Source organism: Alexandromys fortis, unplaced genomic scaffold, assembly GCF_014885135.2.
Source record: "Alexandromys fortis isolate MF-2015 unplaced genomic scaffold, M_Fortis_MF-2015_v1.1 scaffold_20, whole genome shotgun sequence".
NCBI lineage: Eukaryota > Metazoa > Chordata > Mammalia > Rodentia > Cricetidae > Alexandromys > Alexandromys fortis.
This window is the reverse complement of record NW_026067903.1, coordinates 17944825-17967835: the sequence shown is the minus strand read 5'-3', so window position 1 is coordinate 17967835 and position 23011 is coordinate 17944825. Positions and strand designations below refer to the sequence as shown.

At 42.8% G+C, this 23011-nt stretch overlaps 2 protein-coding genes across 4 annotated transcripts in view; both read right to left on the bottom strand.

The window, feature by feature from the left end:
• LOC126496940 (glutathione S-transferase A6) overlaps positions 1-23011 on the bottom strand; it is a 38368-nt gene that overhangs the window by 6912 nt on the left and 8445 nt on the right. Inside the window, exons 1-6 of one of the 3 annotated variants that reach the window (XM_050134653.1) lie at positions 13512-13641; positions 8567-8674; positions 4121-4172; positions 2749-2881; positions 1744-1885; positions 891-1022 (exon numbers count right to left, since the gene is read on the bottom strand). In XM_050134653.1, coding sequence (XP_049990610.1) covers positions 891-1022; positions 1744-1885; positions 2749-2881; positions 4121-4172; positions 8567-8653 — 546 coding nt within the window. In that variant the 5' untranslated portion in view covers positions 8654-8674; positions 13512-13641. Of the gene's footprint in view, positions 1-890; positions 1023-1743; positions 1886-2748; positions 2882-4120; positions 4173-7203; positions 7220-8566; positions 8675-13511; positions 13642-23011 lie in introns of those variants that run through there. The other 2 variants (XM_050134655.1, XM_050134654.1) reach the window with 2 other exon arrangements.
• LOC126496941 (glutathione S-transferase A6-like) lies at positions 16211-22299 on the bottom strand. Its single transcript, XM_050134656.1, has 4 exons — positions 22145-22299; positions 20986-21127; positions 20113-20244; positions 16211-16540 (listed from the first exon to the last, which is right to left on the bottom strand). Exons 1-4 carry the CDS (start codon positions 22264-22266, stop codon positions 16418-16420), a joined length of 519 nt encoding a protein of 172 aa, XP_049990613.1. The 5' UTR covers positions 22267-22299; the 3' UTR covers positions 16211-16417.

Here is a 23011-nt window from a genome sequence, read left to right as displayed (position 1 = left end):
AAAAAAAAAAAAAAAAAACCCAAACCAAACCAAAACAAAACAAAAAAAAACTTTACATCTATTTGGCTGAGCAATGATGGCATATGCCTTTCATCCCAGCACTTGGGAGGTAGAGGCAGGCCAATCTCAGAGAGTTTGAGGCCAGTCTGATATACCAGGTGAGTTCCAGGACAGCCAGGAGTGTATCTTGTCCCGAAAGACCAAAAAAGGAAAAAAATAAAACAGAATCCCTAAAACTAAAAATGAATGAATGAATGAATGAATGAATGAATAAATAACTAAAGGAGAGGATAAATGAGAGTAGTGGAATATATTAAGGAATGCAAAAGTGGAATTATTTCAGGTGGTAAGGGGTTCTAGTCAGATGCAGGAGAGGGGATGGGACAGTCCTAATGGAACCCATTTCTTTGAAAAGAAAAAAAGAATATAAACATTACACCAATCAAGTGTCAATAATAACCAAACTTTTACACTGAGATAAAGACAGTTTTGATGTGCAGGTGTGTGCATGCACATGTGTGGGTGTCTATACAAGAGGGAAATCGATATTTGACAAGTAGGGGTGAAAGCTGCGATCAGACGGAGAGAGATCTGATGAACTCTGCAAAGACAAAGTCCCACCTAGGATGCTGAACATACCAGAGACCAAGAAAATAAAGATGTCGATGGGATAAGAGGGTGGATGGAGCAGAGCTGCTGAGTCCTCTGGGATAGCATCCAATTGCTTTTCTTGCAGAACAAGATTATCTGAAAGCCTTAGAGCAAATGCCTATACATTCATTTTTGAGTCGAAGGGATAAGTATGCAGGCTTGAAGAAGGTTAGAGATCACATGCTACCTGTCTGAGCCTAAACATCAGATCCCTGGCAGGGAAGTATAAGACAGCTCACCTGAAGCAGGGGGAAGTTGGCTATAATGTTGGGATCCAGCTCTTCCATGTTGTAGATCATTTCAACCAGGTGAATATCAGCCTTGCTCAGCTTGTTGCCAACGAGGTAGTCCTGTCCGTGGCTCTTTAACACCTGGAGAATTCAAGAGAAGGCATCCTGAACACACAGAGCCAGAATGGGGCCCGTTTCTTCCTCCTATTGAGACCCTAACTCTAAGCATCATTCTGTTAGTAGACAGGAGCTCAGCGGTTCAAATTAGTAACTAAGCAGGAGACCCTGAAGAATGGCACCAACTCCCTTATAAAAGGATGCGGAGGGTTCCTTAACCCATTGGCTCGGTGAGGGTGCTTCTAGAGGTTGGCTCCCCATGAAACAGAAACCAGGCTTTCATCTGCACTGCATCTGCCAGCACTTTGATCTCCTTTCCAGTCTCCAGAATAGTTCAAACATAGCAGTGGTTGCACAACTCACAGTGTATGACTTTTTTGGTGTGGCAATAGCTAGACCACACTCTAGTACAAGTTTTGGGGTCACATATCAGATATTTATTGTTACAGTTCATAACAATAGCACAATAAGAGTAGCAACAGAAATAATTCTATGGCTGGGGGTCACCACAACATCAATAACTGTATTAAAGGGTCCACGCCTTAGGAAGGTTGAGAACCACTACTCTAAACTCTTTTTAAAGAGCCCTGAAAGTCTTTTGTAATGCCATTCCTCTATAGCATGCTGTTCAACAGCTTAGCCCAAGTTCTCCTGTCTCAGCCTGTTGAGTGTTGGGCTTACAGGTATATGGTATCACGTCCCCACCAGTATTATTGGTCTTGAAGTACAAACAGCTTCTGCAAACCTTTTCAAAGGCAGGAAAGTAACGGTTTGTTGCTTTCTCTTTCATCAGGGCAATATTTGCTTCTTTGACCCCAGGTGGGTCAAATGGGTAGAGAATAAAAATCTCATTCAAGTCTGCTAAACCTTCTGAATACATGTCAATCCTGAAAGACAAGAACACCACAACTGTCCACCACATCCTGCCTGACATTTTTCAGTTTGAAAATCTTAGAGAACAGAGCATAGGTAAATACCACCCCCACCTCCTGTCCCTTCCTCTCGGGCTGTTTCAGATATTAGTTATGACTTTTATTTATAGTTTTAATTTCTTAGAGAAATCTGTAAGGAACATACGTGCCTAAAACCTTTTTGTACATCATGTGGCCAGGTATACCTAGGAGCTTTGGGGACTTCTCCAGAGTCCCTTCTCTCTGACCTTGGTAGGACTCATGCATCTACCAACAATACTACAAATGGATTCCCTCATCTGCTTTGGTTTATTCTGTGAACAGGGTGTGGGTATCAGCAGTAAAACCTGAGAGCTCGCCAGTCCCTGGGAGAACTCAGATGCTCCTTGGTTCCTTTCCTACCACAGAGTCTGCATTCTTTAAATGTTACAAGTTCTCTCAGTCACTTTATAGTTTCAAGCTTTGAATATATGGCTTTTATTCTTTTGGGGCTATTTTCTGTAACGCATAACATCTAGGCCAAGTGTGGCATATATAGGTCTAATTTCACCCCCATGCATGTAGATAGCCATGACTCAAGAGTAGGTGTTTGCGTCTGTCGCAAAGCAGTCGAGTAGATACCCACTCATATGCACCTGGGATCTCAATTCCATTCTATTGCACTGCGTCTGGTTTCATGCCAGTCCCATACTCGCTTGGAGTATAAATACTTGGTATATTACTCCAGTATAAATACCAAGGCAAGCCTACCATGACCCCTGCTGTTGATCTGATTATTCAATGAGGACTTAAATCCTTCTCATGATCTCCATTGGTATCAAAATAGAAATATACTGTACAGGGCTCTCTCCTTCATGTCCTTCCCATAGAGGTTGTATTTGCTGGAAAAGTAGTTGAGAATGGCTCTGGTCTGCACCAGCTTCATCCCATCCACCTCGACCATGGGCACTTGTTGGAACATCAGAACTCCATCTTTTGAGAAAAGAAAACAGAAAGAGAGATTTAAGAAAAAAAATCTATGGGTTCTGGAGAGATGGGTCAGCAGTTAAGAACATTGGCTTTTCTTCCATAAGTCCTTAAGTTCAATTCCCAGCAACCACATGGTGGCTCACAACCACCTGTAATCAGATCTTGTGCCCTCTTCTGGCCTGCAGGCAATCATGCAGGCAGAACACAGTAGACATAATAAATAGATAGAGAGATAGATAGATAGATAGATAGATAGATAGATAGATAGATAGATAGATAGATAGATAAAGCAAGGTTTAGAAAATATCTAGATTTTTAGCTTGGCGCTTTTAATCCCAGCACTCGGGAGTCAGAGGCAGGAAGAGCTCTGTGAGTTCAAGGCCAACCTGGTCTACAAGAGCTAGTGGCAGGCCAGCTAGGACTGTTACACAGAGAAACTCTGTGTGTTATACATAAGCTTTCAGAATCAAAAGTTACAAAACACAAAAGGAAAAGCATCTCATATTTCTCCCACTCTCCCAACCCTTGCTCATTCATGTCTGTCTGTTACCTGTCCATACAAATGCTAAGGAATTTCTGTTTCTTTATGTTGACTTCTGCTTGTAGCTATTTTTAGGAAAGTGGGACAGAATGCAATAAGGTGATCAACTGATAGCAAGATTGGTCCAGAGAACGATTTCTATGCAGGGCTCTTGTGTGTTCCTCCAATCATAGCACCAGGCAGTGTCTCCCAGGAAGCCAGGAGTGCCCGGCCCCATGACTGCTACCCATTCCTGTTTCTTTACCTTCTCACACTCTAGTCTGAGAGTCCAGCACTTCAGAACCTTTTCACTGTACAGCCTTAAGGACTAGCAGGGAGTCAACTAGTCAAGCGACCAGACTGAAGAACTCAAGGTGAGTGCTGTGCTTGCATCTTTTCTCTTCCCTAAAGCAGCAAGTCAGCAGCCTGAAACCCTGAGCTCTCTGGCTCAAGAAAACTGGAGAAGAAGGGGGAAAGTCAGGGGAGGCACTGGGGATGTTTCATTAGCAAATACTCATAGGCCTCGCCCTTATTACCATTAAGTAAGTCTTTTTTACCATTAAGTCTCAAATCTGCCCTAAGAACCCTTCTCCTTCATATTTTTCCTACTCTCTCCCCTCTGGCATCCCTGGGAACTATCTTATAAACACACCCACATGATCTGGAGTCTAACACATCTGTAAGGCATCCCTGTCTGTGGTCTTCCAGGATCTTGGACTTACCACTTCTTAACTTCTCCAAGTCTTCATTGGTGTGTATAAATTTCTCTTCATACTAGAAAGCAAAAACAGCAAGGGGTTGTAAGTTTTTCTTTAGTCTCATAGGCTTCTTAACTTGCATGCATTCTCAACACTTTGGGGGATGGCAGTATGTGCAAAAATCTCCTTATAAGCATTTGGAAAGCTCTTCTGAGCTGTCAAGAGAGCACAACCCACAGCGAGTAACTGCTCATCCCAAAGATCGTTTCGCTTCCACTCCACTCCACACCAAGAACTATGGCAACTTCACAATCTGGGAGGGAGTTCACACTAAGGGAAAGACGGCACAGGTCTTCCCATGGCGAAGTTGTAAGATCACTGAGTCTGCATCTTCAGGTGAGATCATTGGGTCTGCAGCACAAGATGTGACATGGACCAACGGTCCCTGTCATAGTTAGCTTTAGCTGTCGAGCTGACACAGCCCAGAGTTACCTGAGGGAATCTCAACTGAGGGTTCTCCTTGATCAGACTGGTTCATGGACATGTCTGTACAGTATTTCCTTCATTGCTAATTGATTAGGGCAGCCCACCATCGGTGGTGCTATTCCTAGGCAGGCATGTCTGAACTACAAAAGTAAGCTAGCTATACAAGCCAGTGCAGCACTCATCCTGGGGGGTTGCCTGAGTTTTTGTCTCAGCTTCCTTTAAATAATTCGTTTTGATATGTAAGCCAAATAGACCTTTTCACCCAAAGCAGGTCTTGGCCAGTGCTTTATTTTTAAGTTAAAAAAGCTATGTATAGGTGTTTTGCTTGAATCTATATATCACTTGCATGTCTGTATCTTCAAAGACCAGAAGAGGGCATCAGATCATCTAGAAATGCAGATACAGATACAGTATTAGGAATCAAACCTGGATTCTCTTGAAGAGCAGCTAATGCTCTTAACCACTGGGCCATTTCTCCAGAACTTAGTCAGTGTATTATCATGGCAACAGAAAACAAACCAGGACAGTCTCTATACGACCTAGTTTATAATTTACACGATTTCTGTGGGTGACATGAGTCTTGTTCTTCACACAGTACGGTATTAACTAGAATTTCCTCTCCTGAAATTCATGGGAGAATTCTCATTTTAAAGAAAGGTCCATAGTGCTCACAGGAAAACAGTAAATGGATCATGACTTTCGTGATCTTCTGTGGTGGGTTGCACGTTTCTAAAGAATGTTAACCAAGGTTGGCAAGATGGCTTAGCTGGTAATGGCAGTTGCTGCCATGTCTGATAACCTAAGTTTGACCCTTGTGGCTCACGAGGTCGAAGAATAGAACAAGCACCTACACTTTATTCTCCAGCCTCTACCTGTGCATCTGTAGCATGTGTATGCACACACGTAAAAACACATGAACAAAATAAAAAATGTGAAAAACAATATGGTTCTGATGACGGCACAGGTTCATTATAACACTACATTTTTTGTGTTTTTTCTGGCCTTGAAGTCATTGTTAAATCTCACTCTCAGTACAGTTATATGACCTATAATTCATTTTGCTATGGGTAATAACTCACGAAGCCGTTCGAACCACTTAGAAATATTCAGGTGTGTGTGTACTCTAGACAGATGATGTACCTGAATTCTAATGCTGCCTTGCTCTTTCCTCACACTGTTTTCATTTCCTTATTTCTTAAAGCAACTGAATATTGGTGGCCATCTTCTCTGCTCTTTATCTGCCTCTAGAAATTAAAGCTTATCCTGAGAACAATCACTTTAGTATGAAAGGCCGCCATGACAAACTGTCAGAGACAGATCCCATGCTCTGAGGATTAGCCAGTATTTGCTACAAATGCAATCAATTTGGCCAGATATGGGTGGCAAATGCCTACGCAATGGTTCCATTCTAGAATTGAGGCGGGAGGATGATAAGTTCATGGCCAGCCTTGGAGACACTGCAAACTGTATAAAAACCCTCAGTTAGGGAGTTAATGAGATGGCTTAGTGGTTTAGCGCTCTTCCAGATGATCCCAGTTCAATTTACAGCACCCATATGATGGTTCACAACTGTCTGTAACTCTAGTTCTGGTATCTGATGCCCTCTTCTGGCCTTCAAGAGCAACAGTCATGCTTGTGGTTCAGACATACATCCACACAAATAAAATAAAAACCTCAAATGCCTTTATACCTTTTATACTTATATCATATTATAATATAATATTTGAATTATTATATTTGAGTTAGTAGAATCTTTCAAAAATAGAGTCAGAAACAGTTATGAGTATTTCTGCATTTTGATGCTCATATGATTCATGATCTAGGCTATAACTCATAAATAGCTTTGCGATTTGAGCACAATCATTTAAGATCTCACAGAATTTGTTCCTTCATTTATAATATGAAGAGTGTTTTCTGTTCATCTATTATTTTATTTTATTTTTTAATGTAAGACAGGTCTCACTATGTTGCTCAGCTAGGCTCAAGCAATTCTAATACTTCAACCTCTGAGTGGCTGGGGCCTTAAGCACCTGCCACTGCACCCAGTTGAGCTGAGAGTTTTCAGAATACACAGTATAGGGCTTGGCCCACATCACATATAATTCTGGCTGCAAAGGCTGTCATGATTTATTATAATTCTAAGTAGTGATAGACAGGAATATTTTCATCGCTGGCCTCTTGGTGGAATGCTTAACTGTGGATAGACACTGTCACACTGCATTAGGTTACAGACAGTGAGGTGCTGAATGTCACCAATTAGCCAAACCTTCACTCAGGAAACACATAGGGGACATAGGAGATGAGCGGTCATTGGAAGGGGTCACCAAGTTTGGATGGGTTGGTGAGTTTGGTGGTTATGGTGGGGATGGGGGAGGGATGGGCCTATCATGATCAGCCTTTGGGCCCAGAAGACCCAGAAGGTCTGAGCAAGAATCCAAGGCAGCCTGAGCTCAGCTGAGGTAGACAAGAGGAGGCCTTGATACTTAGTTCATGGCTTCTACTTCCCCCTTCTGGCTAGAACTCATTGCTGCAGAGGCTGAACTGTAAGGCGGACATCTGAGTAGTAGGAAAGCAGATTCCTCATGGAAAGAACACAGGGTGGACAGGCACTCCATCTATACCTGTAGAATGCTTTCTCTGGAAAGAATCAGAAAGAATCAAGCTGAAGTCCCAGGCATGCCAGGAACAAGGGTGAAGTGCAATCTTCGGGGTCAGGGAAACAAGGCTCCAGGAAGAAGCAATAGACTGCTTCTTCCTGCTTCTTCAGGGTGGGCAAACATGTAGTTATATATAGACACTTTCTTTTCTTTCCTTTTTTTTTTTTTTGTGACAGAGTTCTCTCAAAATACACAATCCAAACATCAGATACAATGTATTTTGTCTCTACTTCAATGTGTTCTCTACAGTGCAAGAACTCTTTCAGTGCAAGAACTCTTTCAGAGGACAAACCTCCCTTAAAGACATGATCATATCAGAAACAATAATTACTCAAATATTCAATATTCATAATTCTAATTCTCATATAAATAGCATGAACAACTTCTTGTTTGTTGGGGAATATTATTTTAAGCTGTGTGACTTCTGTTTGTGCTGCATTTGTGTAACTCTGTAAAGCTGTGATTCTTTGCCTGTCTAAAACACCTGATGGTCCTAATAAGGATCTGATTGGCCAATAGAGAGGCAGGAGCAAGGATAGGCAGGGCTGGCAGGCAGAGACGATAAAGAGAAGGAGAAATGAGGAAGGGAGGCAGCAAGGAAGAAGAAAAGAAGGAGAGGAGGACATTAAGGGCCAGCCAACCAGCCAGAAATGGAGTAGGAAGGAAAAAAAAAGGTATACAAGAACAGAGAAAGATAAAAGTGCCAAGACCAAAACTGGGATGACTTAAAAAAGCTAGAAAGATACAAGCCAAGCTGAGGCCAGGCATTCATAACTAAGAATAAGACTCTGTGTGTGATTTATTTGGGAGCTGGATGATGGGCCCCCAAAACGTCTGCAGGGTCCAAAAGAGTAAAATACCAACAAACACTTGTTTATTTTTATTTTTTATTATAAACATTATTATATAAAAAATTTATAAATAAAAGAAAATCACATGCCTGTGCAGTTAGGGTTTTCTTTCCCACTCTGTCTCCATGCAAACGTGGTATACATGTTTTGACTAAGGCCTTGCAGTTGTTGACTGTCTGTGCTGTGTGAAGAAAACAGTCTCAAGGTTTGTAATGTTATATCTGTTCATGTGTGTCTTTAAAACTGGATAATCCTAATTTAAGGTACGAGTCTGTTTTTATTCCGAAGGGTCACATTCTAGAGCAAGGCCTACATTGAACTTGCAATCCTCCTACCTAGACTGCTGGGGTTAAAGGTATGCCTTAACCCCAGGGCACAGTTCTTAGGGGTTTTGCAATAGGAAACACCTCCTGACTGATGTGAGGAAAACATCTGACACAGTCAGTTTTAGTTCCATGTGAGGATGCAAACCTTACCTCTACTCCAGCTGCAGCCAAGAGCCACCGGACAGACTCCATTCTACCCCGGGCCTCATCATAATGGAATAGGGGCTTTCCCGCCATGGTAGTAGCTCCTCGGAGTCACTAAGTACAAATAAATGAAGGAATGAGTGAATGTACAGAAGCTAAATGCACCTTGGAATTATGGTTAATAATAAAATAGTACGAAAAACTGTACTGTTGAAGAAGAAAAATTAGTACAGAAGAACTATCTCCTCAAGGCTTCTAGGAATCCCGGTCAGACTTTTGATTCAAATTCTCACCCTCCAAGGACCGCCACCTTGAAATTGCACCAAACTACTCCCAAGCCCTCTCTTGGAGGATGTAAACTGAGCAGCCTCAAGCCCACAGCGGAGGAGCCTGGGATCTGGCAAGCCTTGAAACCTGGAGACATCACTGACAAGGGGAAGGGGCCAGAACAAGGTCTCTCCCTAGCCTTTTGGCTTCTGTGTGGCTTTGTTTGGAAGGTCTAGCTCAGCTTCACTCTGGCTGGAGCGAAAACCTAACTCTTCCCACTGCGGGAGGGGATTCTTTTTCCACCGCAGCTAGATTTCCCACGTCTACACTGAGTTTTACTTCACAACCTAGGAGAAGGGCAGTTCCTACGGTAGCTTTATATTGAGAGGAACATGACTGGTTTGTCTAGTGTCTGGTGAGGAACGGGCAGCTTGTCATTTCCATCCTCTTAATTATTAGAAGAGACACTGGCGTCTCTACAGATTAAATGATGCGGAAAACCTTACATTTTCACATGCACTTTATTTGACACTAACATCTTGGAATTTCCCCGTACACATAGTTTGCAAGCTCCACATCATTCTTTATTAGTGAACTGGAAAATACACCATAGATTCTAAGTAGCATTCATGTTTTAAAATCATAGGAAATCTCAAGAGTGTGTCTTGTATGTTAAAGGTAAACAATCTGGGTTCCATTCATGTTGCTACAAGGCACCTATGGCTGGGTGCAAGATCAAAAAAGCACCCCTCACTGGTAGTAGCTATAAGGGTTCATGCAGCTTGTTCTTTCCTGCAGTGCCCCCACTCGACTGACTTCCTGGGCCAAGGAGGTAATCTTTGTTTCAGGAGTCTATGCCCATCACTGCAGGATATTAACTAAGCAACCACCGGTATTATATTGTAGTCTCTCCCAACACTCTTTATGACAGCCCAAAATGTCTACAGCCTTTGTCCACTGTTCTCTTGGTGCAGCGCCTGCCAGTCATTTCCCTTCAGGCCGAGAACCACGGCTCTGTTCTGAGCTGCCCAAGAGAGAGAATGGCATACAGAAGGGAGTCAGAAAGCACCTCAGACTGAGACCAGGCCAGATGGGAAGCAGGCTCAGGCAAGCTGTGTGCAAGATGCAAACACAAAGGGCAAAGTCAGTAGCGGACTCAGGCAAGCATGCATAAGGTGCACACTTGAAAGCAAACCACACTTTTGGAGTGTTGGGTTGTCCAGTCTTACACACACACACACACACCTCTAGTTTACATGTAATCTACTAGTCTTTCTTAAAAGCCCAAAGCCATTTCCCTTCTACAACCCCGTGGGTCATTTCTTATGTATCAAGCAATGATGACGGACAGAGAGTGACACGCCCACCTGATCCCATTTCTGCACTAACGAGGTTTAAATCTACTCCTGACTACGGGACTCGTGTCCATGTGAGAGAACAGAATGTGCCCGGAAGTGGCTGTAGTTTTCCATTCAGAAGTCATCATTGCCATAGCTTGTCGGAGATGGGTGACATCTGCCAGCATGAAAATAAAGCCCCAGCCTTTTGGAGGGAGGGAGGATTCTGCCTGCAGGGTCAGCATCATCCGGCACTTTTCTTACCCCTCAGAGGTCAGGCTTCTTATCCTTAGATTGTTGTTGCCCCTCGCCGGTATCTAACAAACCTGCTTGAAAAGTTTGAGATCTGGGTCCGCAGTTGAGAGTTCTTGCTGGTCTTACAGAAGACCAGAAAATAGTTCCCATATCAGGTGGCCCACCTACAACTGCTTGTAACTGCAGTTCCCTGGGATCTAGTAAACCTCTTCTGACCGCCATGGGTGCCTGCACTCACACCTGAGTATTTACACACACACACACACACACACACACACACACACACACACACACACACACAGAGTAATCAGCATACTGTGCCCTCCAGAGGCACCAGAGGTTCTTTGAATTCTGGTTTACCCTGTGCAACTCCAAATTACTGTGATTTTTTTCGCCCACAAGGTCTGTCTGAGAGTCTGTGATTTTCCTACCTAAGACATAAGTCACATTCTTTCTTCTATTGGCAGTGACCCCAAGGCAATACTGACTCGGCTTGGTGGCTTACATACCAGGTCAAATGTAAGCATCCTTTCCTCCTTTAGCTACTTCTGTCTCATGACTCCCTATATACTGAGCTGCAAGGGCCCTGACAAGCTCTAGTTTTGAAGCTGAAGGGTCTAGCCGCTCACCCAGCCCTTGCTTTGATTGCTCCCTGGTTTTGGCAGATTGGCTGCAGCAAAGCCCCAGTAGATGTAAGCCCCTGACTTAGCAGGATGTGCTGAGCCCCCAAACTGGACTGACCCTGCCCTAATTATTGGGAAGAAACTGACAAGTACCCTCCAAGTGGTAAGGAACCAATCAGAAGTAAGCTGGCAGGCTCTGGGCTTGCTTTACTGATAATGGTGGAATGCAGTAAACCCGCCTCCCCTGCCCAGCAGGCCCCCCACCATGGCCTCCAGTAGCAACCTTTCTGCAGCTCCTCTTTGGACTCTCAATATTGAAGGAGCAGAAAGAGGAAGGAGAAAGGCATAGTAACAGAAAGAGAACACAGGGAAGTTGATGAGCAGATGGAGGAGGACTGGAAAGGTGAACGGGAGGAAGAGAAAGAGCAAAGTAAAGGCCCCTGAGAGGGCTTAGTTGGTACAACTGCTTGGCCAGCAAGCTGGAACACCAGCGTTCTGCCCTAGGTTCCTATGGTGAAAGGTCAGAACAAACTACCCAAAGACGTCCTCTGCGTACACATGGGTGGTGGCTCATGCGTGCCTACACTTACACACATTGGTAGCAAACACACACAAATAAAGCATAAGGGTACTACTACAAAGTTCTGACAGCTCCGACGATGTGATCTAATAGCAAAAGTAACAAAGGCAGCATCATACTAAGTGAAGTAACTGACTACACGTAGGCAACCAATCAGCCAATTGACTACAGCCTAGCTAGTTAGCTAATAATCAGAGTTTTGCTTTGATTACATTTTTTTTTTACAAAGAGAAGAGACAGTTTCTACTTTGTCCTCACTTGAATATTGGCATTTCCTGTGAAATCCACATGAAGTCCATATTTCGATTGTGCCCTGCAGACACGCACATCAGGCTGGGCGCACACACCACAGGACTGTTATTCTCAGATTGCAGGTGATGGCCCATTTACTTTCATCAACCCATCACGTTCTCTGCCCTTGTTTTCTAAGTCCCTGGCTGTTGCTTTCCTTTAAAAACTAATAAAGGAGTCCCAGAGAGATGGCTCTGCGGAGCACTTGCAGCTCTTGCAGAGGACCAGCTTTGAACGCCAGCACCCACATAATGAGACAGGGGTTCCCCAAAACACCTCCAGCTCCAGCTTGGAGGGATCTAACGCATTCTTCTGGGCTCCCACCCACAGTCACAGGCACGCTCACACACAAATAAATACAACAAACCCTTTAAAGACGAATCTAAACTGCACATGCAGAGGGCAGCGATTATTGTGAAATGCTATGCTCTATGTGGTCTCATAATGAGACTAGGAGACGTAGATTAAGATAAAGGTTAGGGTTTAGGGAAAACGGCTCCCCAGATCCCGAATTTCCTAAGCCATTAAGCAAGCAAGGGATCAAAACTTTGTTTATTTAAATTCTCCTAAACCCTAGGAGCTCCAAACTTTGCCAAACCCCAATAGCAAAAGAAACAAAGTATCTCCCACAACAGAGAAAACCCCACGGTTAGGTGAAAAATTTCCCATGCTTAAAAGCCTTCAAAGAAGGAAAAAAAGAAAGAAAGAAAGAAAGAAAGAAAGAAAGAAAGAAAGAAAGAAAGAAAGAAAGAAAGAAAGACCAGAGAGCCCAGAGTCATGCATCGCTGTCTTCGGAGCATAACACGGAAGTGGCTCTCATGAAGTCACAACTGCTGCGCTGCCAGCGAAGGTCCTGCCCACGACTAAGTCTGCCAAGTGTCCTAAAGGGGGAGGGGCTCAAAGAGGGCAGGCCACCCACGCGGGGCTTTCTGCTTAAACTTAGTGGATCATTCACCCAACCAAACCAAAAAGATATAAAAGAGGGATAGGAATGTGGGGACGGGGTTGGGGTGGGGGAGGAATGGATGCATATGACCAGGTCGGGTTACATACGCATATGAAATTATTAAAGAATAAATTAAACATTTTCTAATTAAAAAAAAAAAAAAGGTCAAGCGTTACCGCAGGCCCTGTCCTCGTCCTTCCCACTCTGTGGGAAGCTCTGGGGAATGAGGCCCATTTCCTCGGAGACGAAACCCGGGTCTGTAACTTGGCGGCCAGTGTTTTCCAGATTCCTCTGGCATCCTCCCTGATGCCCAAGTGTAGGAACAAGGCTTCAGTCCACCGTGCCTAGCCAGTTCTTGTGAGGGAGTCACAGAAATCTAAGGGCCGGTAATAAGGATAATAAAATTTCTCAGACTATTAGACTCCCATTTCCTCATTTTCTATAATCTTCTTTTTTAACATTTCTGGAAATCTGTTGTCAAGCAAACGGGATGAAGGACTTTTTGCCTTTCTAGGCACGTGCACAAGAAAGCACGGCGTGAGTGTAAACCGCTCCTTCCCTTATGTAGGACGTGAAGCTAAAGTAGTTTTCTTAGCAGCTAAAAGGCAGGATGTGCAGGACCTGTAGGGAAAACGATTCTGCCAGTACTTACCTCGCTGGAAAATTCTCTGCTCCCAAAGCAGGAAAGAGACCCAAGCGCTTTTGTTTATAACTTAGAGCTAGTTCTTCTGAGAGAAGGGGGAGGTGTCCCGTTAGGGAGAAGCCACACCCACAGCGTACGAGGCTGGGGAGGGGGGTGGCCCGTGGTCTCCATTTGCAATTAGAAAGAAAAAACGTTAAGTCATTCTAACTCTGCAAAAATAAAGGGTTAATATTTTACTCTTCAAGGTTGACCACTAAATACTATAGATAATCTCAGCTACGTTTAAGCTGCCTCTGGGTGGCAACTGGCCTTGGGAACAAAGGCAGATACAAAATTTCCACTCTGAAATTAGCTCCTTAAATCAAGAAGTCACAGACACAAAAGCAGGTTTGTTCCAGGGTCGGATGGATTCTCAAGTGACACTGGCTTGGTTTGGAAACCCGTGTCAGCCGCCAACATTAATGAGAACTGAGGGTTTTGTTAGAAAGGATGTTAACACAGCTGCTTCTCGTTCTTAGGAGAAAGATAAGCAGGAACCGGACAACTCCAGGTGGATGTGTGTTTACTAAGCCTATGCCAGAATCCAGCTCAAGGCAACAGGGACTATGATAGGTCTGCAACTAGGCAGTTCTGTCGGCTTGTGCAAGTCACTGGTAGTGATTTTTGTGTAGCAATTCACCCCATGTATAAAAACCTTTAGAAAGTGGTTTTGCTCTTCTTTCCATCATCCTGCATTTATTTTCACTTTGATAATATCATCTCAGTAGTTACCATTTCCTGACACTTGGAAAAAATCACACTGTCCCAGGAAGATTCATTCCCGAGGATTCACGTCCCAGGGAGTAGTGAGAGATATGAGGTTCCTGGAGGCTGCAGAACATAAGGCTTTAGGATACATTGGTGATAGATGGGTAGATAGATAGATAGATAGATAGATAGATAGATAGAACATACATACATAGGTAGATAGATAATAGATAGGTAGACAGACAGACAGATAGATGAGTCAGACTCGGGGCTAAAAAAGACTTGTTTGTTTGATAAATTACTCCCACAGAGGGATACCTGGTGGTTTCTATGGGAGTCATCAATGAGAAATTATCTGTAATGAAGAAAGTCTTCAGACGTTAAACTCTGGGCATACTGGGATTTGTTCTTGCTGCTCTTTTCTTTCTAGGAGCACACTGTGAAACACTGTCTCACTAAAGAATCCATTTTTTCTTGTTGAGTATTTAATCCAGCTACTTGAGCATGTTAAGCACATATTCTAACTGTTTCCAGATTAGGAGCACTATTCTAACTGTTTCCAGATTAGGAGCACACATGCATACCGCCCCCCTCAGGTGTGTGTGTGTGTGTGTGTGTGTGTGTGTGTGTGGTGTCACACGTACTTCAGCAGAATAAACCCTTGATAATATTTACGAGTTTCCTTTATTTAGTTTAAGAGTCTGTGCTTACTATGGTGGGTGGAGGTGGGGTGGTGGGAACTGTGTTTGGTATTTGGCCAGGATTTAAGTTGGAAAAAGGTAACTTCCCCCAGCCCACAGACATAAATAAGCCTTACATTGGAAAAAGAAGGCATGAAGAGGTTTGACCATTGTTATCAGGGGATGCGGGGGTCTCATTTTTCTGGGTCGTAGACTCATAGTTAAAGAATTTTAAAACCGAGGGTCTGTGAGATGACTCAGCAGGTAAGTGCTCCTGTTGCCAAGCCTGAGAGCTTGAGTTTGATCTTAGAGACTTACATTCTAGAAGTAGAGAACTGACTCAGAGGGTCCTTGGACCACCACACACCCGCCTACCCATCCCCCACGACAAATAAATAAATGAATAGCTGAAACTAGAGTTTGAGAAAAACAACAGGACAGGCAATCAGAACGCTCAGAAACTGCAAGAGGAGGGAGAGGAAAGAAGTCATGCTGAATTTCAGAGTTAGAGGTCAGGAAGGCAGACTGGCTCAGAAGGCAGGTCTACAAGCATCTGTGGTGTGAGTTAGGCATATGACTCTCTCCTCAGAAACAAAGAGAAAATGCCCAGTGTCAGGGAAAGCAGTCATAGGTCTTGGGCCAATATTCGAAAGGAGAGCTAGAAACTGAAAAAACAAAGGTGCCCTGTGAGTTCAGGTGTTGCACTCTGAGCAAAGCTGCCTAATAATGATAGTCAAATAAGCAACAGATGCTGTGTTGGGGGTTTTTGTTGTTGTATGCATGTAGGTATAACATTCACACACATAAATCAAAGTAAATAACTTATGAACAAACATACAAATAAAACCAAACTCTAATCCTCTTAGATGACCAAATATAACTGAAGGGTTTTCAGAGAAATAGCTAATAAAAACTAAAATTTTTATTATTAAAACTAAGTCTTCCACGACAGGTATTGTGACACACACCCTTAATCCCAGTACTCTGGAGGCAGAGAGGGGCATTTCTCTGTGAGTTTGTGGTCAGTCTGGTGTACATAGCGAGTTCCAGTATCGCAAAGGTTACAAAGCGAGGCACTGTCTCAAAACAAATGAATAAATAAACAAGCAAGACTAAAAATAAAATAAGTTTCTAAGAAGAAAAAAAAACATTGTCACTTGGGGCACTACTCTAGAATCACAGCTGTGACTCTGTTAACCTAAGAACATCAAGTGACATTTCTAAACTTGACTCTTTGATAGATGATATGAAAGATGCTGGAACTATAAAACAAGCACATACTTTTCATTTTTGTATTAATTTTATTACAGGAAGGAGTTGAGTCAGAAAATTATAAAAACAATGCCACAGTATATTCTAAAAAGAGAGATTTCATTAAACTGTGTCCTGGAGCCCACTGTTTCACTAATACGCATACTTGAGAGAGCTCATTGTCTCAGAGTCTTCAGGATCGGCATAGAGGTGTAGCGCAGGGTCCATTTCTCTTTATTACAACTTGAAAATCTTCCTTATTTTTAGTACGATTTTCTCGTCAACAGGAGGCTGCCTCTTGCTGCCAGGCTGCAGAAACTTCTTTATGGTGGGCATGGCACTGATTCGGGTTTTCAGAGCCTGCAGAAACAAAACAAAACAAATTAACAACAACAGCAACAAAACCAAAAACCAAAGCCTCACGGAGGAGCCCAAAGATAAAGGCAGCTTGTAGCACAGTTCCTCCACCAACTTGAGTGTTTCAGCTACAGATAGGCAACGGCAAGGAAAATAAGATGAAGAGGCAGAACACTTTACATGAAGCTTACTAACACTTTGTATGAAAATTTGTCAAGATTTGCTGAGTTCTGTCACCCTTACAGTCTTCCTTAAACTCTACCCTTGTAGTTCATGACTCTGTAAGACTGCAAGGAAGAAAACCAGTCTGTCATATATTATCTCAGTGGAGTATGGGGAAGCTGAGCAAGAACCAAGAACAGGAAATAATGAATAATTATTAACAAATAAAAAATAGCTTACTGTGTCATCTGATATGGTAATCCCACAGGAGAAATTGAAGAAAGTAAGTAGATACATGGGGACTAATGATACACCCTTGAATGAAGAGTGTCATGAAAGATAACAGGGGGGAGCCAGGCAGTGGTGGCATGAGCCTTAAATCCCAGCACTCAGGAGGCAGAGGCAGGCGGATCTCTCTGAGTTCGAGGCCAGTCTAGTCTACAAGAATTAGTTGCAAGACAGGCTCCAAAGCTACAGAGAAACCATGTCTGAAAAAACAGCAACAAACAAAACTAAACAAAACAAACAAAAAAGATACCAGGGAAGATATTGCCAAATTTCTCAAATCACAGGCTAATGAAAACACAACTGAACAGAACCTTTGCAACAGAGCCAAGACAGCTTTAGGAGGAAAGTTACTGCTACCAGTGTTTACATTAGCCAGTCGGAGAGTTCTCAAATAAATAACCTAATGGTGTACCTCAGGTTTTAAAAGACAAGAGCAAGCCAAGTTCAAATCAGTAGGAAGCAATAAATATCACAGCATAAATGAATGAAATCCAAATTAAGAGAATAATAAATACACAGACTGAGGATTTAGGTTAGTTGGCAATGCTTGTTTAGCAGGACAAAACTCGGGATTCAATCCCCAACACTGAACAAATGAGGTGCTCCAGCACGTACCTGTAATCCTAGCACTGGGAAGGTGATGGTAGGAGGGTGTGAAGTTGAAGGCTATCTCTAGCTACACAGTGGGTTTGAGGCTTTCTGAGGTATTTGAAATCCCATCACAGAACACAAAATAAATAAGCAATACACATAGACTCTACCACATAAAGAGTTGGTTTAAAAATTATGAACACAATTAAAAACTTCAACAAATCTAACAAAAAGGTAAAGAGAAGCCCCAAATCAAGAGCATTTGAGATGAAAACAGGGATAGTATAATGGATTAGAAGGAAATTACAATGATCATTAAGAACATTTTGAAAAGATATTCCATAGATGAATAACTAGACGTGTATCTGACAAAAATCAAATCAAAGAATGTAAGCCACTTAAACAATCCTCAAAAACGAAGGTATTTCAGAATCTCCCTACAAAGCAATTCCAGGACTGCATTAATATGACTGCTGAATCCTACCAAACCTTTAAAGATGACTTAACACTAATGCTTCACAAAATGATAGAAATAGAAGGTGACGGACATTACAACATGGATTCTATAACCTCAGTCAGTATTGCTCTCCTGTAGTAGGCACTCCTCTCCTGCCGGGATAAAACACCATGATCAAAACAGCTTATAGGGGAAAGAGTTTATTTCAGGTTGTGGTTCCAGACCATAGAAGTCTATCATGGAGGGAGGCAAGCACCAGGCGCTAGGCATGGAAACCAAAGCAGGATGCTGCAACCCCAAGAATAAAGAGACAGAGCAACTGGATGGTGGGGTGGGATTATAAATGCCCAAAGGGCACTCCCCGGTGACATACTTCCCTCCAGCAAGGCCACACCTCTTACACTTCCCCAAAATAATCTCACCATCTGAGAACTGATTTCTCAGATATCGAAGGGGGGTATTTTTATTTATAGTGCTATACACATATCAAAACTAGATTAAGGACAACGCCAAAAATGAAACAAGCAAATGAATGAAGAAACTGCCCACAGCTCCTATTTCTCAATAAACAATTTGTCAATAGACACAGACAAAGAAATTGTCTATAAATGTTGATGTGGCTACAACAAAGCATTTGGTGTGATTCCCACACCATTTTGCTGGTACAGCCCACCACGAGGCCTGACGACAGGAATTACATTGGCTATGAATCTGTGAATGGGTGCATTGGAGGTGTTTGTAAAATGCATGAGCATCTGAAAAAAATGAATCCCACAGTCCCTCCACACATGTATCGGTAGGTTGTTTGATTTTATTAATGGTCTGGCAGATGGACTGTCTCAACTACTGATCCAATGGACAGACATAGCAGTTTCATAACCAACACTGGATCAAAGGGAATATCTATGTCCCTCTGTAGTTAGACCCAACAGGTTGGGAAGTAATTGAGCTGGAAGTTAAGGGGTGCACCAGGGATTGGAACAGGTGCACATAGTCTACTGCGGTGAATATTTTGTAAGATAGCTAGCCTATTTCTATCTAAGCTAGCTAAAATCAGATGTATGACATGAAATGTGAGTCGTCTTTAAAATCTGAAACCATCATTGTCCATTTGTTTGCCGTTCCTCCTTCCCTCCCTCCCTCCCTCCCTCCCTCCCTCCCTCTCTCTCTCTCTCCTTCCCTACCTTTATTTATATGTAAACATTTTTATACTTTAAATAGAAAGTGTTCTTTGCCACTCAAGGTTCCACTCCTTGAAACTGTTCGTACTACTTCATGGCATTCGAGATCACTAGCTCTTTGTGGGCAGTGTGGGAGTAAAGGTGGTGACAGGTTTGTCATGTCCTGTAGCGAAGTCTTAGTGAAACATAGAAATATTCTGGAGCTATATTTTTTCAAATGTCAAATCCAAATCTAATTTAAGAACACATTAAGATCATACACTCTGTTCCTTTCCGGAGATGCAAAGTCGATTCAATATATACAAAACTACAATGTGGGACAGTTACAGTGGACTTTTGTTCATCCTTAACAGATGAAATTATGACATTTGAAGGAGAATGAATGGAACTGGAGATTGCTGTGTTAAACAAAACAAACTAGACTGAAGAGGACAAAAGAACATGTCTCAATCACATGCGGAAACTAGATTTAAATACATGGATGTCAATGCGTTTTATATGTGCAGGTGTGTGCATGCACATGTGTGGGTGTCTATACCAGAGGGAAATCAATATTTGACAAGTAGGGGTGAAAGCTGCGATCAGACGGAGAGAGATCTGATGAACTCTGCAAAGACAAAGTCCCACCTAGGATGCTGAACATACCAGAGACCAAGAAAATAAAGATGTCGATGGGATAAGAGGGTGGATGGAGCAGAGCTGCTGAGTCCTCTGGGATAGCATCCAATTGCTTTTCTTACAGAACAAGATTATCTGAAAGCCTTAGAGCAAATGCCTGTAAGTTCATTTTTGAATCCAAGGGATAAGTATGCAGGTTTGAAGAAGGTTAGAGATCACATGCTACCTGTCTGAGCCTAAACATCAGATCCCTGGCAGGGAAGTATAAGACAGCTCACCTGAAGCAGGGGGAAGTTGGCAATAATGTTGGGATCCAGCTCTTCCATGTTGTAGATCATTTCAACCAGGTGAATATCAGCCTTGCTCAGCTTGTTGCCAACGAGGTAGTCCTGTCCATGGCTCTTTAACACCTGGAGAATTCAAGAGAAGACATCCTGAACACACAGAGCCAGAATGGGGCCCCTGCTTCCTCCTGTTGAGACCCTAACTCTAAGCATCGTTCTCTTAGTAGACTAGGGCACTGAGGTTCAAATAAGTAACTAAGCAGGAGACCCTGAAGAATGGCACCAACTCCCTTATAAAAGGATGCGGAGGGTTCCTTAACCCATTGGCTCGGTGAGGACGCTTCTAGAGGTTGGGTCCCCATGAAACAGGAATCAGGCTTTCATCTGCAACTGCATCTGCCAGCACTTTGATCTCCTTTTCAGTCTCCAGAATAGTTCAAACATAGCAGTGGTTGCACAACTCACAGTGTATGACTTTTTTCTATTTGGCAATAGCTCGACCACACTCTAGTACAAGTTCTAAACCTATGAGAGTCCTTTGGGGTCACATATCAGATATTTATTGTTACAGTTCATAACAATAGCAAAATAAGAGTAGCAACAGAAATAATTCTATGGCTGGGGGTCACCACAACATCAAGAACTGTATGAAAGGTACCACGCCTTAGGAAGTTTGAGAACCACTACTCTAAACTCTTTATAAAGAGCCCTTAAAGTCTTTTGTAATGCCATTCCTCTATAGCATGCTGTTCAACAGCTTAGCCCAAGTTCTCCTGTCTCAGCCTGATGAGTGCTGGGCTTACAGGTATATGGTATCACGTCCCCACCAGTATTATTGGTCTTGAAGTACAAACAGCTTCTGCAAACCTTTTCAAAGGCAGGAAAGTAACGGTTTGTTGCTTTCTCTTTCATCAGGGCAATATTTGCTTCTTTGACCCCAGGTGGGTCTAATGGGTAGAGAATATAAATCTCATTCAAATCTGCTAAACCTTCTGAATACATGTCAATCCTGAAAGACAAGAAAACACAACTGTCCACCACATCCTGCCTGACATTTTTCAGTTTGAAAATCTTAGAGAACAGAGTATCGATAGATACCACCCCCACCTCCTGCCCCTTCCTCTAGGGCTGTGTCAGACATTAGCTATGACTTTACTTGCAGGTTTAGTTTCTTAGAGAAATCTGTAACGAACACATGTGCCTAAAACCTTTGTTGTACATGTGGCCAAGTATACCTAGGAGCTATGGGGACTTCTCCAGAGTCACTATGAGGAGAGACTTTGGTAGGAATCATACATCTACCAACGATACTACAAATGGATTCCCTCATCTGCTTTGGTTTATTCTGTGAACAGGGTGTGGGTATCAGCAGTAAAACCTGAGAGCTCGCCAGTCCCTGGGAGAATTCAGATGCTCCTTGGTTCCTTTCCTACCACAGAGTCTGCATTCTTTAAATGTTACAAGTTCTCTCAGTCACTTTATAGTTTCATGCTTTGAATATATGTCTTTTATTCTTTTGGGGTTATTTTCTGTAACGCATAACATCTAGGCCAAGTGTGGCATATATAGGTCTAATTTCACCCCCATGCATGTAGATAGCCATGACTCAAGAGTAGGTGTTTGCGTCTGTCGCAAAGCAGTCGAGTAGATACCCACTCATATACACCTGGGATCTCAATTCCATTCTATTGCACTGCGTCTGGTTTCATGCCAGTCCCATACTAGCTTGGAGGCCATCACTGTGTAGCACATTTTGAAGTCAGTACTGTGATACCTCCAGTGTTGTTCTTTCTTGATGAGAGTTCTCAAGCCTCTATCCCTATGTTGTGTCTCAGAATATGGTCACCAGGACCCACTATAACGTTACTTGTCCCTCATCTCCATAGGACTCTGCTGTACTTCAACCCAGTATAAATACCAAGGCAAACCCTACTGGTGGCCATGACCCCCTTGTCATTGATCTGATCATTCAGTGAGGACTTAAATCCTTCTCATGATATCCATTGGTATCAAAAATATACTGTACAGGGCTCTCTCCTTCATGTCCTTCCCATAGAGGTTGTATTTGCTGGAAAAGTAGTTGAGAATGGCTCTGGTCTGCACCAGCTTCATCCCATCCACCTCCACCATGGGCACTTGTTGGAACATCAAATCTCCATCTTTTGAGAAAAGAAAACAGAGAGAATTTAAAAGAAATGTGTGGGTTCAAGAGAGATGGGTCAGCAGTTAAGAGCATTGGCTTCTCTTCCAGTGGTCCTTAAGTTCAATTCCCAGCAAGCACATGGTGGCTCACAACCACCTGTAATCAGACCTTGTGCCCTCTTCTGGCCTGCAGGCATACATGCAGGCAGAACACAGTAGACATAATACATACATACATACAGACAGACAGACATACATAAATATATAAATAATACATTAGAAAATATCCAGATATTTAGCTGGGCGGTGATGGTACATGCTTTTAATCCCAGCACCCCGGAGGCAGAGGCAGGCAGATCTCTGTGAGTTCAAGGCCAACTTGGTCTACAATAGCTAGTGCCAGGCCAGCTAAGACTGTTACAAAGAGAAACCCTATATCAAAATCCCCCCCAAAAAAATCTGTTATACATAAGCTTTCAGAATCAAATGTTACAAAACACCAAAGGAAAAGCATCTCATATTTCTCCCATTCTGCCAACCCTTGCTCATTTGTCTGTTTGTTACCCATCCAACATATGCTAAGAAACTCCTGTTTCATCATGTTGACTTCTGCTCAGCTATTTTTAGGAAAGTGGGACATAACGCAACAAGGTGATCAATTGATAGCAAAGTTGGTCCAGAGAAAATTTCTATGCAGGGTTCTTGTGTGTTCCTCCAATCATAGCACCAGGCAGTGTCTCCCAGGAAGCCA

What these genes read in the sequence shown, in the direction of transcription:
- LOC126496941 (XM_050134656.1), bottom strand. Translation starts at nt 22,266, where the DNA reads ATGTTCCAACAAGTGCCCATGGTGGAGGTGGATGGGATGAAGCTGGTG. An exon ending in GACATGAAGGAGAGAGCCCT is followed by an intron (nt 21,128 to 22,144) that starts GTACAGTATATT and finishes CTTGTCTTTCAG; the next exon opens with GATTGACATGTATTCAGAAG. An exon ending in ACTTTCCTGCCTTTGAAAAG is followed by an intron (nt 20,245 to 20,985) that starts GTTTGCAGAAGC and finishes TGAATTCTCCAG; the next exon opens with GTGTTAAAGAGCCATGGACA.